General features: G+C 37.5%; 1 protein-coding gene across 5 annotated transcripts in view; it reads left to right on the forward strand.

The window, feature by feature from the left end:
• The first annotated feature begins 1,326 nt into the window (after positions 1–1,326).
• Positions 1,327–20,686, forward strand: part of ETV1 (ETS variant transcription factor 1) — a 113,266-nt gene continuing 93,906 nt past the window's right edge. Inside the window, exons 1-4 of one of the 5 annotated variants that reach the window (XM_073629528.1) lie at positions 1,327–1,634; positions 2,154–2,309; positions 2,853–2,940; positions 5,254–5,301. In XM_073629528.1, coding sequence (XP_073485629.1) covers positions 2,265–2,309; positions 2,853–2,940; positions 5,254–5,301 — 181 coding nt within the window. In that variant the 5' untranslated portion in view covers positions 1,327–1,634; positions 2,154–2,264. Of the gene's footprint in view, positions 1,635–2,153; positions 2,310–2,852; positions 2,941–5,253; positions 5,302–5,470; positions 5,939–20,686 lie in introns of those variants that run through there. The other 4 variants (XM_073629525.1, XM_073629527.1, XM_073629529.1 and 1 more) reach the window with 4 other exon arrangements.

Genomic DNA, 20,686 nt, shown 5'->3' on the forward strand with positions numbered 1-20,686 from the left:
CGAAAGTTATTTGCTATTTGGCATTTGCATCCAAGCAAAAAAAAAAAAAAATATAATACAAATTTAAAGACCACATTGCAGACTAAACTTGAAAACCCAATGAGAATTCTCGTTGAGCCGAAAAATAACTTTTTTGGTCCGGTTTAACCCTTCGTGGAAAGCCTGGCGCAACGGAAAACCCCTCTTGTTTTTCAGAAGTTATTTGCCATTTGGCATTTGCATCCAAGCAAAAAAAAAAAAAATCAAAAATAATAATAGTAATATAATAAAAATTTAAAGACCACACTGCAGACTAAACTTGCAAACCCAATGAGAATTCTCGTTGAGCCGAAAGAGAACTTTTTTGGTCCGGTTTAACCCTTCATGGAAAGCCTGGCGCAATGGAAAACCCCTCTTGTTTTTCGGAAGTTATTTGCCATTTGGCATTTGCATCCAAGCAAAAAAAAAAAATAAATAATAATATAATACAAATTTAAAGACCACATTGCAGACTAAACTTGAAAACCCAATGAGAATTCTCGTTGCGCCGAAAGAGAACTTTTTTGGTCCGGTTTAACCCTTCATGGAAAGCCGGGCGCAATGGAAAACCTCTCTTGTTTTTCAGAAGTTATTTGCCATTTGCATCCAAGCAAAAAAAAATAAAAAATAATAATAATAATGTAATAAAAATGTAAAGACCACATTGCAGACTAAACTTGCAAAACCAATGAGAATTCTCGTTGCGCCAAAAGAGAACTTTTTTGGTCTGGTTTAACCTTTCATGGAAAGCCAGGCGCAATGGAAAACCCCTCTTGTTTTTCGGAAGTTATTTGACATTTGCATCCAAGCAAAAAAATAATAATAATAATAATATAATAAAAATGTAAAGACCACATAGCAGACTAAACGTGCAAGCCCAATGAGAATTCTCGTTGCGCCGAAAGAGAACTTTTTTGGTCTGGTTTAACCTTTCATGGAAAGTCTGGTGCATTGGTGAACCCCTCCTTTTTTTTTGGAAGTTAATTGCTATTTGCATCCAAGTAAAAAAAAAAAATATATATATTAATAAAATTGAAGGACCACATTGCAAACTAGACTTTGCAAACCCAACGAGAATTCTCGTTGCGCCGAAAGAGAACTTTTTCTCTGTTTAACCCTTCACAGGATGCCTGGAACGATAATAAAACGCCTTCGGTTTTTTTTTCTTTTTTTTCCTTTCGGAAGTTAATCGTTCTGTAAGAAAAACAAAAAGCGTTTCCGAATGTCACTGAAAGGGTGAAGAAAGGTCAGAGTGACAAATCCCCCCCCTGGGGTGGGGTGGGGAGGGGGGTAAGGGAGGGCAGGAGTAGAGAAAGGCTGGGGCTTGGAGCCATTGTTGTTCTTATCAGAGGAAGAGGGAGAAGCTTGATTGACAGCTGGAAATGTGATCCTGTGAAAGAGACACACAGCAAAGGGGAGGGAGAGAGAGAGAGAGGAGAGGGAGAGAGAGAGATGGATCAGTTTGGATAGGAGGCCCCTGGAGGAGAAGAGGAGGAAAAGCCACACAATCCAGCTCTGTCAATGCAGATTACAGCTTGCACAGGGGGAAGTGCTTGCTAATAATTAATGTTTTTTATTCAATTTGGAGGGAGTACTCTGAAGCTAGTCACAATCAGGTGGGTCTTTTTTTTGCAACTTTTTTTTTTCCCCCAGTAATGTTGCTCTCCCTCTGTTTGATAGTAAGCTTTGATTGCATTGCAATCCCTCTCTCCTTTCCTCTCTCCCCTCTCTCTCTACTCCCGTTAGGTGCATTGCAAGTCTTGTTCATCGCCATTACTAGTTGTTGCACACGTTTGCAAATCACAGATCTCCACTTGCAGCCTGGGGGGGAGGTGTAGATATACAAAACAGCTCAAGACTTCCGCTTCCACTGTTTATATTTGCAAGTTTGTTTATTTTATTTCATTTATTTTTTTTTTATTTTTTTTTTTATTTTTATTTTTTCTCTCTACCCTTCTCCTGAGCTGTTAGCCATCCTCATGCAAATGTAGTTCGGGGGGCACTAGAGGGAATTTTTATGAATGAGATCAGGGGGAAGGTTGATTAGCTATGCAAATGCAAGCCTTTCATTCATGCTTTTTTTTTTTTTTTTTTTTTTTTTTTTTTCTTTCTTTTTTTTTTTTTCCTTCCTAAAGCCATTTTGCTCCCTGGAGGTTGCTGAAAGCCCAGATTCAGAGGAAAAAAACAGACGATAAATGAGCTCGATACCCCTTTTCTGACTTAAGATTTGCGTAAAATCTAAGGGGATGGACGGATTTTACGACCAGCAAGTGCCTTACGTGGTCACCAATGTGAGTCTTGAGAAAAGTTTCTTGATTGTACCTAGAAGGGTCACTGTTGCTCATTAGAAAGAAAGGAAAGTTTTCTATCTGTATTACTGTGCTAACTGCACTTTATTAAAGTGTTTTTTTTTTTTTTATTGGCTTAGGCCCCTTTAATACCTTTTGTAGACTCTCAGCTTGACTACCTCCCTCTGTTTTTATGCTTTTATTTATTTTTTTTTATTATTTTTTTTTTTTTTATTGGTTGAATTAGATGGACTTATGTCTTTTTTCAACCTGATTAACTATGTAACTATCTCGTTTAATTTGTATGTAGTAAATATAAGTTATCTTTGTCGTGCAATTGCTGCTGCACCTAGCTCTACATTACAGCGGGGGTTAATAAGGCTTTTATGAGCTAGGACTGGCTTGCACACTGGATTTTTTTTTCCTTTTGAGGTTATTTATGGGTTTTGTACGTCTGTGGTTCCTACGATGGCAGGGAGAGGTGTGCAGGTCTTGCATGGTTTAGTTGACTTTGTCTCAAAACAGTGATTCTTCTGCTGTTTTTAGAATACGAGTGGGAGAGTTTGCCACGAGAGGACAAGCAACACCAGAAAAAGAAAGTTTTTGAGCAGAGACCTGGCTCATGATTCAGAAGGTGAGAGCTGTGACGCACTCTTTGGAATATATATAATTTTTTTTTTTTTTCCCCAACTATCTGAATCCTCTTCTAAAATAACAACGTAGTAATCTTATTGCCAAGGGTAACCTACGTCGGTAATTAAGACAATGGAGACTTTTTACTGCTGGTGAACCACAAGTCCCAGCAACGTTTTTAGTGAAAACCCTGCTACATCTTGGTAATTTTATAGCCATAGGGTAAACTGTTTATCTACGTTGGTAATTGCTAGGACAGTCAAGTCTTTTGCTGTTGGCGAAGTCCCAGCAACATTTTCAGAGCAAAGCCCACTGTGTCCTGCTAGGTCTTCTACTTGGTCATCTTCCTACCCATTGGTACATGTCAAGGATTGACAGTCTTCCTACCTTAGGGTAAACTGTTCCTCCTATGCCAACGATCCCTAAGTCAATCCAACCTGTCTGCTGCTGGCAAACCACACGTCCCAGCAACATTTTCATAGCAAACCCCACTGTGCCCTGCTAGGTCTACTACTTGGTCATCTTCCTACCATAGGGTACATGTCAAGGATTGATAGGACAATCCAGCTGTTTGCAGCTGGTGAACCACAAGCCAGAGCAAACCCCATCGTTCCCTACTACGTCTACTATTTGCTAGTCTTCCTACCTAAGGGTAACCTGTTCCTTGATGACAACAATCCCCAAGTCAATCTATCCGGTCTGCTGCTGGCAAATCACAAGTCTCAGCAACATTTTGAGAGCAAACCCCATCGTGCCCTGCTATGTCCACTACTTGGTCATCTTCCTACCATTGTTTACACTTTGTCAGGGATTGCTAGGACAATCCAGACTTTTCTTGGTGGTGAACTACAAGTCCAAACAACATTTTCCGAGCAAACCCCATTGTGCCTGCTAGGTCTACTACTTTTGTAGCCTTTCTACCATAGGGTAAACTGTTTCTTTTAAGTCAACCATTCCCAAGTCAATCCAGCCTGTCTACTGCTGGCGAATCACAAGTCCCAGCAACATTTTTAGAGCAAACCCCACTGCTGGTGAACCACAATTCCCAGCAAGATTTTCAGAGAAAACTCCATCGTGCCCTGCTAGTTCTACTACTTGGTAACCTTCCTACCATAAGGGAAACTGTTCATCTATGTCAACAATTGCTAAGTTAATATAGCCTGTCTCCTGCTGACGAACCACAAGTCCCAGCAAAGTTTTTAGTGCAAACCCCACACATGCCCTGCTATATCTACAACTTGTTAATCTTTCAACTGTAGGATAAACTGTTTTATCTACATTATTAATTGCTAGGACAGTCCAGTCTTTTGCTGCTGAAAAACTGTTCATCTATGTCATCAATTGCTAAGTCAATCTAGTCTGTCTTCTGCTGGCGAACCACAAGTCTCAGCAACATTTTCAGAGCAAACTCAATGGTGCCCTACTGGGTCTACTACTTGCCACCATAGTGTAAACTGTTCATCTACATCGCCAATTCCTAAATTAATCTAACCTGTTTGCTACTGGTGAACCATAAGTCCAAGTAACATTTTCAAACCCCATTGCGCCATGCTGGGACTTGAAGTTCTTTCATGTTCCTCAGGTTCCTCGGGTGGTGGGCTGCTCTGATCTTAGTCTCTAGCGCCTAAGCTGAAATAAACTACATAGACTAAAAAGTGTTTTATTTTTGGCACTTTTTAATAATTTTTATAGTATTTGGCATCTACATTTGCCTTCTGGACACTGACTGAGTTGAGGTTGAAATATATGTCTTGGTACCCTAAAAAAGCAAAGTATAAGGTGCAAATCACTGTAGCTTGGTACAAAGGAGTTAACTTAATAAAGGCAAACAGGCTGTTGACTTTGCAAGGAAACTTCCACTTGTCTTACTGAATGGGGTGAAGCTTGGTTGACTTCTATCGTCCAATGATGTACAAGCAAACAGTACTGTCGGTTTTATTTTCAAAACATGTGATTGCTTATTCTATGAAAAGTGAATTTCCATCTCAATGATGGGATTTCCAAATTCCCAAAGTGACCAGCCTATTTGCCTTTAGTCAAGCAGCCCCATAGGGTCACCTGTAGTCCTTCACCAGTTTGGTGTGTTAACCATATGTTGACTTAGACATCCAAGACTTATTATCCTTGCCACAGCACCAACCTCTTCCAAAGCGTTGTACAAGGTGAAGCCACATAGGTGGCTGTAGAATATGTTGTGCTTATAGGAGGGACAGGAGTTGTCTTAAAGGTTGGATCGGGAAAAAAAAAATTGAAGATCTTCTCCTAGAACATACAATGTATCAAAATTTAAATTTATTAAACTTTGTCTTTCTAGAACTCTTTCAAGATCTGAGTCAGTTGCAAGAGACGTGGCTTGCTGAAGGTAAGAGAGGCCAAAATGGTTGGAGAGGGGCGAAAAATAGAAAAATAGAAAAATAGAATTGGGGGGGGGGGGGGGAAGAGAGAAAGAATGAAAGAGAAAGGAGGAGAGAGAGAGAAGTACTGAACTTGCTGTCTTAATGTTCAGCCCAATTAATTGAGCTTTAAAAGAGCCACCTCAAGTGTCGTGCATACATTAGAGGCTGTGATGAGTTTGTCTTTGGGGACTTGGGAGCTGCTCTATCCAGTGTCATCACAAATTACTAGGAGAGGTTGCTTCCAGCACACAATCACATCTGCTTTTGGCCAGAACTGGTGCTGCACGACTTGAGGTTCTTGTCAGCCTGTCTCTCTCTCTCACTCTCTCTCTCTCTCTCTCTCTGCTCTCTGTTCAATTTTTTTTTTTTTTGATTGCAATTGATCAGCTTTATATCAGTGCTCCTCAAGAGACTGCATCACACAAGCAGCGCAGGGCAAGAGGCAGCTGTCTTATTTCCATCAGCACACATGATCCGGTGGCGTTCTACCAGAGTAGCTTTCTGATGGCACAATCTGCTCTCATTGAGTTCACTAGGACGGGATGCTTCAAGAATTGAGTGCAAGTGCCTTCTTCCCACCTTGCTCTCAGCACAGGACCCTAGGTGTGTATGGAATGGTTGGAAAGGGCATCTGATGGCAGCTGGATTTTGTAGAGTTATTTTAATTTTTTTTTTTTTTTAATTGCATGTTTATGTATACATTTTATTTTTTAATAATACTTTTATTGAGACATATTTTATGTATATGAATTACAAGAGTGTAGGATTTTATACGTGCCTGGACAAATTTTATTGTATGTATGACTTTTATATATAATTTAATTTTTTGAAAAATATAAAACCGCAAGTTGAATATACATATGTTTATTTCACTTTGTTTCTTATTGCTGCTTTTGGGTAGGGTTGGCGTAATCCCAAGCACATTTCATTGATGTTTCTGCTCATTTTCTTACTACATGTGTCGGCTACTGATACTTTTTCAGCATTACTCTTGTTTAGGTTTTTTTTTTTTTTTTATTTTTGCAGAGGAAAATGTGCTATGACTTCCATACCATGATGTTGCATACAGTATTACTGTATTCTACTGACAGGTTTCGGTACACTGCTATGTGTAGTATGGAAGAGTTTAGTTGACTTATTTTGTTTATGTGCATACTTTTTTTTTTTTTTTCTAACTCTAAGTTATTCTTTGTTTGACTTTTGGCTCCTACATGGATAGTAAGGGGTGGCTTAATAATGTACTTTACGTACTAGCATGTCTCTAGAATGTGTTATTATGTAAATTGTGATTATTGTGGTGGAAAGTGGACAAGTATTTTATTATTATTATTATTATTATTATTTTTTTTTTTTTGTGTGTGCTTGTAAGACTTGCAATATGGGGCACTTTTGTGGACAGTAACTTTCTCAGTTTGTCTATAAACAATTGTACAGGATGGAGCAGATGCTATGAATTGTTCCCGTCCAGCATCCAATCCTTTCTCCCCATTTAGCTTGTCATCACTTCTTTTATTTTGCATCCATTATTTAATTTATAGCACAAATGAAATCATCCAGCAATTTGGATGCCATGTTTTACAGCGTAGCTTTCTCAACTGAGCAGTATGTGGCAATACTTTTTATTTATTTATTTATTTTATTTATTTATTTTTGATGCTGTAATGTTATTGGGAAAAATAATACTTTTTTTTTTTTTTTTTAAGCAACTGTGAGGATTTGGAAATGTAATGAACAATATATTATGAAGTGGCATGTTGAAATTATTTTTTTTTTTTCTAGTATGATATAAGATTACACTTAGCACGGTTCTTGGTTGAGTTGTCGGCACACGGATGAATCAGAAATCCGGTTTGGAACGCCAGGTGTCAAAGTACCTGTCGAGACAGGTTCTTCTATTAAAAGTGCCAGAAGTTGTAAATATTTGAACGGCTCGGAGGCTAGTGTTTTTATTATTACTTTTGTCTCTCGGTTGGAAATACTACTCCTCTATTGTTTTGGACAGAAACGTTAGGTTGTTTTGGTTAAGTCTTCACGAAAATTTAATTCTTCTGGAGCAGATGCTCTAACTGGATGACAATTTTTTTTTTTTTTTTTTGTCTTAAAAAGGTTAGCCTGTTCCAACTATGACTATGAAGCTGTGGTGTGTTGTGTATTTTAGAGAGTTGTGGTCATTCATTTTTTTTTTTTTTTCTCTTTTCTTTCTCGGACTACTGTACTTCTTCCTTTTTTTTTTTTTTTTTTTTTTTTGGCGTGTTTTAAGAATTTTGGGCCCACTTAAAATATTTTGGGACATTGCAATGTAAAAATGTAAAGAATTCTTACTTTGGCATCCCCATCTTTATTCATTGTTTGGCCAATATCCCTTCAAAGTTCTAAACTCAATGCTTGTGTGCCTAACATCCGTTGCAGATCTTCAGTTGTTTGTTCTTGTTGGGCTGGATTTTCAAACTTTTTGGGCTTACCGCTATCATGTCTGTTTAGTGTTTTTAATGAATCTAGTAGAGCATATGAAGCATATTTTGTATAAGTTGCTCTTTAAGGCACAAATGTATATCTTGTGATACATGGCCATTGCTTTTGTCAGTGTTTTAGGGGTAAGTGTTCAAGTTCCAGTAAAAATTACAATTCTTTAATTTGCAAGATTTAACCATTTTCCAGTGGTTGTAGGAGAAGATTGGCTTGGTGGTCTGTACCGTATGAATTATTATTATTTATTTATTTTTTTTTTTTTAACACGTGACTCTTTGGTGTCATAGTCAACATCCTCTTCAACACTGTAACCTTTGTCACCACCTTTTGGGATTAAAACAATTACAATTGGGTTCTATGGTTATTGAGCCTTTTTTTTAATTTTTTGTAAAACAGAAAAGCATCAGGTCTCTGGCTACTTTAAAATTGTTTGAATAATTCTGGGTTGGGCTAACTACCCCCAAAAACTGAAACAGTTTTTGAGCCTCTGTAAGTTAAGCTCTACATTATACAATTTTCTTATTCAATTTCCTTTAGATTTACCTTCAGCTATGTAGTACAAGGGCCTTGGCTGACTGCATACAAATTGAAAGTGTTAAGGTTTGACCTCGTATTATATGGTTTTGGTAAATCTTGGAAAATTGTACAAGAAAATTAGTATAGTGTTTGGCCAGCCTTAGTATGTTGGTATGCATGTAGTGCAGTATCCCATCAATATTAGCTGATGTGCTGTTCAGTGATTTGTTCTTAACTAGAACAGGCAGACTTTTATTATTTGACTGCATCTCCAATTTTATTTTGTATTTTTCTCCCCATGATAACATTTCCTGTTGACAGATGGGGTATCACTGAAGTTAAGTTACTGAGCATTTTATCTAAGAAACATCTGAATTGCTTGATGCCACCTGGTTCAGTGCTCTGTGTTCCCGTCCCGTTCCCTAAGTTGTGTTCTGTTTATTTTCTGCTTGGTGGAAACACATAATGAGGGTTTGAAAGCAACTGGAAAGTCATTGGCGTATTCAGTAACAGTACAAAGGGCAGTCTTGTGCATTAACAGTAGTAATCAGATTTCATTCATCTTCCCAGCTATTGGTTGCGTTGAGTTTCTGCACCCCCCCCCCCCCCCCGGCTTATGCCGTTATTGAAGAAGCCCCATGGTGGCAGTTTTGCTTGTAAGCCTAGGCAGTGACTAATGGTTGATGCTTATAATGGATAACCTAGCAATATCCTGGTTAGGGGAGGTGGGTTGGTCCAACATGACAGGTGCTTGACCAAGACTTTAAATCGGATGTAGCAGGCTTACATGGCAACTCCACTGCTACCTTTTAGGAAAGGATGAAATTACATTCTCTCAAAACACTTGAAAGTTGTTGGTAAGTTTCTCTGCAAACCACAGTATCTGTGATTTGCAATAACACCGTCTGTTTTAGTTTTAAAAAGAGAAAAGTTTAGTTTTAAGGAGAAAAGCATTAGCAATCCAAATCAAGTTTATTTAATGCAATTATAGTTTCTGTAGCCAGAGGTTAATAAATACAGACATCTTATTTTTTTGTGTTATATTATCCCTCTAGATTTCGCCTGCTGCTAAGACCCCCACCCCTTCTCTCTAAGGTGCTGCTAAGTTTTTGGGTAAAGATTGAAACTTAGGCTGGCTATACATTTCAAGTATCTTGTACAACCGTCCTTTAGATTTTCCAAAACCATATAATATGAGGGTAAACCTAAACAATTTCAATGTGTATGCCATCAGGCAGGCCCTTGCACTGCATAGCATTCTAACAGGAAATTAAATAAGCCATTTGCTAAATTTATGGCCAGCTTAAGGTTGTTGTTGTTGTGGTTTTTTTTTTCTTGTTTTTTTTACTTTGGTTTTTATGGTAGAAAAATCATTTAGGACATTCTTGTAGCTGTTGTGCAATGCAAGCCTCCCGTAAGTAATTCTGTCTGTGTGTTATGAACTATACAGTGCAGGGTCATTTGGTTAATATTATATTTATTTTTTTTATTTGGTTATGCAACCCCTGTTTTTTTTTTTTTTTTTTTTTCATTGTATGTCATTACATTGTATGTAATACTGACATATAATCACACACATAGGTTGGACTTGATGGACTTGTGTCTTTTTTCGACCTCGCCTACTACGTAACTATGTAAAAGTTTAAATGGCAGGGAATTATGGTTCAGGAGGAACTTACTCCTTCTTTGTTCCAGCTGGTCATTTTAATTTTTTTTTTAATGATTTTGTATAGATATGTAAACTTTGCAGGGGTACAGCTTAGGCTAGAGCAAACCCTTGGGGCAGCCACCAAAATACCAATTTGCAACCCCAATGGCAGGGATACAGCTTGGGCTAAAGCAAACCATTTGGGCAGCCACCAAAGTACCAATTTGAGACACATCTCATACTTATGCATGTATTGATACTTTCTAGATTCTTGTCCTAAAGATTGTCAAGGCTAAGGTAAACCTAAAAACCAGGTAGCCTAAAAGAAATTCTGAGCCATTGGAAACATCTGCTGCCATTTAGTCTAAACTGACCAGCTCCTGACCTATAAACTTTATGATCTACCAGAAGAATAGTGTCACGGTATAATGGCAGAACTTGACATTGTGGCTCTGATGTGCCCTATTTGGTGCAATATTTGCCATGATGCAACCAATCCTGGTGAAAGAAATAACGGCAAAAGTTCTTGGGTCTGGTCAAAGTTTTGAAACCTGTTTGTCTCCTGTGCAGTCAGATCATTCGGGATCTGGGCAAGGGTCATTTTGATAAGGAGGGTACAGCTTCTAGAAAGAAACAGATCTTTTAATTGTTTGTTTTTTGTCTGGTTTTTTTTGGTTAGAGATCTGCTCCTCTCCAATTCATCCTTCTTAGGTTGGCCAAGCATAGATCTACTTGTTGGTGCTGGTGGCAGGTGGTGAATGATCTGGTCTTAGCACCTGCTTGGACCTGCCCAATTCACCTAGCATATGAAGTGTTGTTATCTTGCCTATACAGTTAGTCCCCTACATACGAACCTTCAAGTTGCGAACTATCAAAAATACGAACATATGTTTGCATGTCCAGTCGTGTGAGTTTGTTCACTATTATGGTGGTTGTGTACTTTTTTTCACCTTAAACTTTTTCCATAAATTATTTGTGTAAAATGTGTTACAAACCTATTATAGTAATTTATTGGGCCGATTGTGTTGGTTGTTTACCTAGGCTAACTTTGTTGGTTGGACTTAAAAACAAATTGGACTTAAAAATGTGCTCTCGGAATGGAACTTATTCATATGTAGGGGACTTACTGTATAGAAAAGGGAATGCCCAATAAATAGCGGCCTTGATTTTTATTTCCATGATTTCTCTTATATAGATCTTTAGATGGACCTCATTTAGAATACTGTCCAGGTCTGAAGACCTCACTTACAAAAATATATTAATAATAAGACAGAGCGAGTCCAGAAACGTGCAACAAAAATGGTGAAAGGTCTGAGGGATAAAACATATTAGGAGAGATCCGTAGTAAATTCAAGCCAAATTCAACTTGGTGTAGTCTATAAAATGCAAATCTTTATTGGCTACATACTAAAACACACTGGTAACAAGCTAACGCGTTTTGGCTGTAAGAGCCTTCCTCATAGCATAGATATTAGGAGGTGACCTCGGGAACTTAATATGTACAGTCTGGAGGAAAGAAAGGGGAGAGACATGATTGAAACCTTTAAATACATCAAGGATGATGGATAAGGCTCAGGAGGGCAGTATTTTCAATATGAAGCCAAGATCAAGAACTTGGGGACATGACCTCTAACTAGCAGGAGGAAAGTTCAAAACGAATCTTTAGAAAGTATTATTTTACCGAATGGGTAGTGGATGCTCGGAAAGACTTCCAGCAGAAGTAGCGAGTCAGCCAACAGTAAGTGGATTCAAACATGTTTGGCAGGAAAAAGACAAAGTGGTCCATCAAATCTGCCCCATTTTATTTATATATATATATATATATATATATATATATATATATATATATATATATATATATATATACACACACACACACACACACACACACACACACACACACACACACACACACACACACACACACACACACACACACACACACACACACACACACATTATTTGGGATCTGGGCAAGGGTCATTAGATAGAAAGAGAGAGATAGATAGATAGATAGATAGATAGATAGATAGATAGATAGATAGATAGATAGATAGATAGATAGATATGGGGAAGGATTGATGGACCACTTGGTCTTTTTCAGGCCACCATTCATCTATGTTTCTATTAAAGATTTTGCAGAGTAAGTTTTTAAACTTATAAGGTAACACCTAACAATGTCTGGGGTACAACATCCGTAGACTGTAGAAGATTGTCACCTACCATGGACTTTATTTATTTTATAACTACACATTTGTTGGATCGTCTCTTGAAATATCCTTTTTTTTTGGGTGTCTATGTACACATTAGATATTTGTAATGTCCTGTAAGAAGTTGCCTTTACTTTGTATATTGCTCTGTTTTTTATTTCGTTTTTCAATGTTTTTTATTGAAATTTTCACAAAGAATAAAGCATTTTCAAGGAATTGTACCAAGGTTGCAAATGCTCCACAATATATGGATTGCATATGGATAACATCATAATACCCAAGCAGAGAGAAAAATTGCTCTGTTTCATAATCATGTATTTTTTTTTTTTTTTCTTGTTCCTCAAATTATCTCACCAGCTTTACTTTGCAAACAGAAAACAAACCTAGCTGTGTTTTTTTTTTTTTTACGTAGTAAATTCAAGTTGGCATTTTTACGCTTTTCTGCAGGTTCTCAGGAAGGGTGTGATGCTGAAAAGCTGTGTGGTTGAACCACATGGTGGACTGTGTGAGTGTTTTGTGAATGGAGGAGGAACTCTAGCCCTGATTGCTTGTCTCGAGAAACTGTTTAGGAGATCAGCTGTCTCATTCACTGGCAGAAAGAGTGACTCATACATCTTCTGTCTTGTTTGGCTGCGGGTCATTGTTACAGTGGATAGAACTCATTTTAATTAAATCGCTAACCCTTTGTGTTCTGACTGACAGAGGTGTGTTTTGGGTTTCTTAGAATCCCTAGTGTATAAAGAAAAAGCGAAAAAAAAATAAATAAAAAAAATAAAAACATCTTTTGAAAGCACCTTAGACAGTGTCAGCCATTTGCTTGGGGTCTTCACAAATCTTCGCAATCTGCCTTGCTATTTTTCATTCTGTTGATTTAGTAAATGCATGACATCTTGGGGGTGGGCTGGAGCTGGCACGTAAATGTTAATACAGCTCCCATCTCCACCTCCGCAGCCACTAATAATAAAGGAAAAACAGGCTTCCGATTCTGTCTCCAAATAGCTATTAGCAAACATTATATTATTGTATGTGGGTCTTTACAATGAACTGCTAGGCTTGCATGTGAGATGTCTGTTTTCCAAGTGTTGAAAAAAAAAATACTGTTGTGTTTTTTTTTTTTTTTTTTTTTTTTTTTTACTTTGTTTTACGGATTGAGCGATAAAAGAGAGCTTTGATATGACAGTGCAAAGTGCAGTAAGCTATATCAACCAGTCAAAAATGACTTTCTGAGGTCTGGCTACAGCAAACTAAAATTTTATTGGCTGCTAGAAGTTTTTGTACTTCAAAGTATTTCTGTTCCAATCCACTTACTAGCTTAGGACGACATGAGAAAGTTCAGGGAGCAATGTCGAGTGATCAGAAATCCTCCTTTTAAAGTTTGTCGGACGCTTTAAACTGCTGAACGATGACACCGTTTGCAGTGGTTTACTGTGTGTCTTTGCTGTTTACATAACTAAATAAGCCCCTTAAATTGCTGGTGTTGCCTAATAGGTGTTTTGCTTTATATGCATTTAACATGGCCAATGAGTAGGTATCCAGCTTGGGTAGCATCAGAAGGCAGCCATGTTAGGATGATCCTATTGTTGAGAAGTCTGATTCTGCAAATTAAGGCAGAACTATTAACGGTATGGACACCTGAGCAGGCATGTTCATGGTAAGGGGAAAGTGTTGACATCTGAGCAGGCATGTTCATTGTATGGAGAAAGTATGGACACCTGAGCAAGCATGTTCATGTTAAGGAGGAAGTGTGGACACCTGAGCAGGCATGTTCATGGTAAGGAGAAAGTGTGGATACCTGGGCAGGCATGTTCATGGTAAGGAGGAAGTGTGGAGAGATGCCTCTAACACTGGCTTATCTTGGGTGACACCGTAACAGCTCAACATGATTTCCTGACCAGTCTGATAAGTGTTTTTCACTGTGCCGGACAACCAGATGTGCCTACTGCCTATAAAATTAGCCATAACTTTTGTCCTCTGTACAGGGTCAAAATGAGTAATGACAGCAATAAATATCTTATTGACTGAAGTCAAGTGTCAAATGGTTTGGATGAAAAATGTGTCATGACCTCTTTTCACGTGCACAGTTCTTGCACAAATGCCAAGTGTATACATTTTTGGAAAGTAGAGGCAGTGTGTGCCACCACTGACAACAAATGACCCCTGGATACTTGTGCTTCTTTTGAGACCTGGATCCTGGGATTGTCCAGACTTCACCTTTTATGATTGCCCGCCTTTTAAATTAGCTGAATTTTGGGTTTCATCTTTGATGCTTTGAGCGTATGATCACATTTGACACTTGGGGTGTAACAGGAGCCCAAATTGCTGACTATTCAGATCCTAGCAGAAATTTGAGGGCCATTGCCTGCCCCTGCTACCACCGGTATATCTATGGAGTGGGATAAACCTGCACAGATAACCTTGGCAGACCTTTTTTCCTTATGACTAAATGTTGTTTTGGATTATTTCTGACAATACACTGTTGTTTTTCCAAGATATAACTGATGATGGGACATCGCATTAACATGCATTTCTGTTATTTTGAGTAGCTGAGGGTTCTTAAGATTTTTATTTTTTTTTTGTCTGTCATGATAATTAGATTTTGTTTGTTTCTGTTTGTTTCTGTCATCCTACTCCTTTCTTTAAATGTTTTGGGCCAGATCCTGTCAAATCCTAGAAGCCAGTTAGGCAACTGATGGTGCATACGTTTTTGGCGTATTTTCTATTATGAGTGGATGGCTGTGTGATTTAGCTCTTGCCTTCTAACTTTGGGTCCTGGGTTCAGTTCTCTTTCAGAAGATTGAGGAGCTTGTCTTTTTTGTGTAAGTTTCCTTTTGGTTCCTCTGGTTTTCTACAACATGCCAAAAATATACTGGTAGGTCAATCGACATCAAAACAAATTGGTCCAGTTTTGGTTTCGATATATATTGAACTTGATTCAATTTACACGTTTTTGCATTGCCATGAGTACTATAGAATATACTTATATACTGTTTTACTGTTTTTATATACTGTTTTTCTTCTTGTTATTGTCAAGAATATTGTTGTTCCTTGTATTTGTAAGAAAATAATATTTTGGACAATAAAAAATATATTCAACCGTAAACAAATTGGTCCCAAACTTATTTTTTTTTCTCTGCCATTACTGGTCTCCGAACACCATGAGAAAAAGCAAAAGTTTGGTACAAGTCTAAAAACCTGACTGCATGAAAACTGTTATGAAACGAAAAAAAATATAGGATAGAAAAGGCTATTGTTTGGTAACAGAATCCTCCAGCCTTTAGATTAAAAAAAAAAAAACCTTGTGGTTTCCATGATGCTTAGGTCCACACCATCTGGTAGGAGAATCCAGTGAACCCATGTTGATCAACCAAACTAAATATGCAGCCTTTGTAATAGTAAATGGTTTTCATGGGTCTGTTTCTGTACTATATGTATTATTTATTTTGGTAAACCCTTGATATACCTGGGCTGGACAAATCCTAGACGTCAGCATGCCATTTCTGTTGCAAGCCTTGTCAGCTCCTAGACTGGAGCCTGAATCGATCTTCTCATGCCGTGTCTCTATTGTTGCTAAGTTTCCCTGTATTCTCAAGTAATTAAAAAGATAAATAAAAAAGAGAATTTGCTACTTTTACTACTTTGTGTTCTGCTGCATTTTTACTGCTTGCTATTCTTTAGCAACCAAACTGGCAAGGCCCAAGACCCATAAACTCTCACAATCTTTGTAGGACGCTTTGTAGACTTATATCACAGTTATCATCAAATATTTGCTATGCTTACTGTAGACTAGAGAAAAGAAATGGTTTTCCTGGTGCTGAAGTTTTGTATAAAAAAAATTGTGAGTTTGAAGGACTCTATGCAGTGACTGGACCCTTCGTAGTTGGTACATGGATTGGTAGATCTATGATTCTTATTGAAGTTCTTTAGATCTGACCTTTTATAAACAAGAAAGGTTGGGACTTTAAATGAAACACCTCGGGGAGAGAGGCGTCTCCATCCCTTGTTTGGGTAATAGAAAGGGGGAATTGGGACTTTGAATGAGGCACATAAGGAACCGGATGCAGAAGTAAAACATTTATTGACCAATCATGTACATAACATAGTCGAAAAAAATGAGTATTACAGTAAACATGTTAAATTGGTGGAAAGACCGAGACCATTTAGATCTGACCTTGGCTGAAAAAAAAAGTGGAAAGGAAAGTGCAAAAAAAAAAACTAAACTGCTATCCTGAGTAGAATTATAATAAATTTCTTGAACTTGTCGGAAGCATCCTGGACATTAAAACTGGTAAAAGGTGGTTGCCATTGTTGAGGTTGTTACATGAGAGTCTACTCAAGTCATTGAGGGCTTGCAAGGTGTATGGTTGACGCAAAGTCTTGATGCTTTTCTTCTGATTTGTTTGTCGAAGTTATTAAGGTTTATTCGTGAAGGCCATTCAGTGTGCAAAGTGAATTTAAACCTGGACCCCAATGAGATTGCAGTTCACCGTACCCAGTGATAGATACATTCCATATATTAAGGATTGCAGAACTTTGCACCCAGAAGCTTTTTTTTTTACTCTGTATTCACTAAGTTCAGTATGTGATTGAATTTTTTTTTTTTTTTTTGTGTCCTCTGTCAATTTGGGGCAGCCAGGGCTCTCCCATCTGTTGCACTAAGCAAATGCAATAATGAAATACGCTAAGCTTGTGATTGGATACAGATACATTAATCTGTCTGTTAGTGCTTACTATACACGTTGGTTTCTTTCTGGCAGGGAAACATTTATTTGCTCATGTTTGCAAGTGCTATCTCTGCGTGCAATAGCTACAGGTAATCTGATATCCAGTTTTTGGGGGAACTACAAGTCCCTGTATGGCTGTTCAGGCCTGCTGGAACTTGTAGTTCTGCAGTGTTAGCAGGTGCGTAATGCAAATTGCAAAAGGTGCTGATTGGTCAGGCTGCAGTGCGGTAGCGCTTCTGTAGACACCAACGGGTTAATGCAAGGTACATCAGCATTTTTGTTTTTCATTATTGTGATTGATGATAATGTAGCCTAAGTATGATGCTGCATTTACCACTTGGCAGCTTTAACCCTCTTTGCGCTGCCCGTGTGCCTTGTTTCCCTTGCTCAAATTCATCACTCAGATGCTTGTTGGCATTTCCCAAAAATGCCAGTGCAATTTTTTTTTTCTTTTAAGGGGAATTATAGGGAAAATTTTGAGATTAAAATAATACCTAACAGCACCATGAAGTGCTAAATGTTTATTGACTGTCACCCCAGCCATTGATGGCTCAACTTTTTATTTACTGTTTTTATTTATTTTTTTTATTTTTTTTTATCCCTGTTAGTGATAATGTGGAAATTGCACACATTCAAGCATTCTGTGTTATTTTTTATTTTAAGTCATTAGGACCAAACCATGTAGAATTTAAAACAGTTGATAAAAATAAAGTTAAAAGCTTTGGAAAAAAGCCCCGTTTCCATAGCTTTTTTAATTTAATTTTTTTTTTTTATTTAACCATTTATGCTACACGTCTCTCTATTCAGCTGCAAAGATGAATTGAGATATTTCTTGTGTAAACAAAAGGTTTATTTATTTTTAGTTTTTTTATTTTCAACAGTATAGTCACAGAGTTGCTGCAAATTCGGCCAAATTACAAAAAGTTGTTTTATTTGATTAATAATGATTTGTGCCATTTTCTGACAATGTATAGTTGTATGCAGAATTAGGGGCACCCATAGGCCTTGTCCCCTGTCTCTTCGTACTTGAGAACGCTCCCTTTGGAGAAACTTGGCCTCTTCAAAATGTTTCTTGAATTCACCCAACAGTCTATCTTGGTTGACTCTCTTTTTTTTTTTTTTTTCTCGTTCTCCTTTGCACAGTGCTTCCAGTCAAGAAATATTCTTAGGTTGTCTTTGCGTGTGCTGAAAATTTCACATCGAACCACAAACTTTTGATAACTGACCATAATTCAAGCAAATTAGTAGTAATAATGTGTTAAAATTGGCAGACATGTGTAATGTTTATTTCTCGTAGAGGTCATGCTCCTGCTTCAAAAAAGTCATAAAAAGTATGTTATTTGTTTGGGGGCGCACATACTTTTTTGTGTTCATCTTTTAGTGATTGAAATTGTCAATGTCCAGTGACATAAATAATACTATATTATAATTATATTATTAAAATTATAATAATATATTATTATTTTAGAATATATGGAAATATGTGTGTATGTGTGTATATATATGTGTGTGTGTATGTGTATATATATATATATATATATATATATATATATATATATATATATATATACACTATTGTGTATATGTATGTGTACAAATAAAATAAAGAATACATTAGAGAAAGAGAGAGAGAGAAAAAATATATATATAAATAATGTGTTACTAGTAGGAATAAAATTTATAGCAGGAACCTTTTAATTTATTTTTTCTATTCTTTCAACTAGATGATTTTTTTTTTTTTTTTGTGGTTGTGTATGTTTTTTTTTTTTTTTTTTTTTCAACCTGACCAGCTTTGTAACCTTGCAACATAGCAATAACATGATACAGTTTAGGGATAATGAGGAGGGGATTAGTATTACCCCTCTCAACAACTTTTTGTTTATTTAATTCCAACTTTTAATCAAACGTTTCTGAAAAAAAAAAAAATCCCACTTTATTTTTGATCTGCCAAAATAAATATTTAAGATTTGAGTTCTGACCGAACAGGAAACAAGTAGCCTTATGTGACAATTATTGAAATTTCTACAGCACACCTACATTTAGCATGAGAATTAAGAGAAATAAAATAACTTTTTTCATGCGTTTCACTCCCACCGATTTGGCGTACACCTCTGTCTTCTGCGTACAATAGGATCGCATAACGTCTGAAGGACAAACATTTGCTACATCAATACAATAGTTGCACAATAACCCCTTTTCATTTTCCTGGTTTTACTAGCTAAATACACAGAGAGGGTACACAAACACTGAACAATAGGCAGTTTGTGGCTGTTTTACATATGTGTACAGTGCACAATTTCATTGCAGGCCTAGTGCAGATCACTGGTTGCTTGTGTGCTAAGGGCAGCTATGCTTTGCATGTGGTTTTTGGAATTGATTTTAGTCTCGAGGACTAAATACTATGTTTTATATGTATAGTGGAATCCGTGTTGTACTTTCAGACATGCAAGATTGATATATTCAAATCCTACCCTATTATTTTTTTTATTTTTTTTGCAACCTACTGGTAGTGTGTGAGTGTTTGTGTGTATGTAAATAATAAAAAAAAATATATATATATATATATATATATATAATATTAATTATCGGGAGATCCCTTTCAGAACCCTGCCCAAAGCATACCTCCCAATCTTCTGAGAAGGGAAAAAAATTACCCCTCTTAACAGAATAGATTAGGGCCGGCTTTGCACCTGTGTGTTGTGTTTTACCGCAACACTTGGCACCATATGTGGTGTGTTGCAGTGCCATTCAATGCACAAGTACAGTAGGTACTAACATGCTGCACTCCAGCATATGAAATTGCCAAAAAAAGGCACCAGTCATGTTTTCCTCGTTGACTTGTGTTGGCAGCCCAGTCTTTATGAATGTATGGTCTTAATGCAACCCACTGTAATAAAATAGACCATCAAGAAGAAGCTAAGGATATACACCTTGTCTGCACCCACGCTGCAAGTTTTTTGCATGTTTAGGTCTGGGGGGGGGACAAAAAAGATTTACTTACCCGATCCTCCACTCTTCCTCGCTGCTAGACCGGTCCTCACAGCCTCTCCTCCCCTATGCTCCAGCGGTATAAAGGCCTGAAGTGATCAAGACCAAAGCGGTGTCCAACGCTCTACACCGGATGTGTTGATGCCAAGGGACAGTCCGCCACTCGAGTGTGGGGGAGCGCCATTTGCTGGGTGAAGCAGGGGATCTCCCCCTGGACAAAACAAGCAATTAGCCCCCACAGTGCGGGTGCAACACCACTACAAGGGATACCCTTAAATCTACCCAGAGTTTCCAATCCTTTACTTATCACTGTTTTACCATTTAAAACTAACCAGAGCAATAATCTGAAGGTTTGTTGAAGCTTTGTGCAATATAAACAGCTTTTGACTGTTAAATAGTAAATGTATTGATCTCTATATCTGAGGTGGGATGTTTGAGGAGGAATGAGAGATTGAGGGATTTGGTTCCAAATAGTGGAAAGTTCCACCAAGTGAGGGACTGTTGGGAGCTATGCTCAGAGTATAGATACATAGGGGCTAAGTGAGGGACTGACTGAAGCTATGTTCAAAGTCTACATAGATAGGGGCGATTACAATAGAATGACAAGATTTGGTTCCAAATGATATGGTCCTTTTAAGTGAGGGACAGTTGAGAGCTTTGCTCGAAGTGTAGATACATAGGGGCTATTACAATAAGATGGCAGGATTTGGTTCCAAATTATACAGTCTCACCAAGTGGGGGACTGACTGAAGCTATGCTCGATGTACACATACATAGAGGAGGTTCCAATAAAATTGGC

Source organism: Aquarana catesbeiana, linkage group LG05 (genome assembly GCF_042186555.1).
Source record: "Aquarana catesbeiana isolate 2022-GZ linkage group LG05, ASM4218655v1, whole genome shotgun sequence".
NCBI lineage: Eukaryota > Metazoa > Chordata > Amphibia > Anura > Ranidae > Aquarana > Aquarana catesbeiana.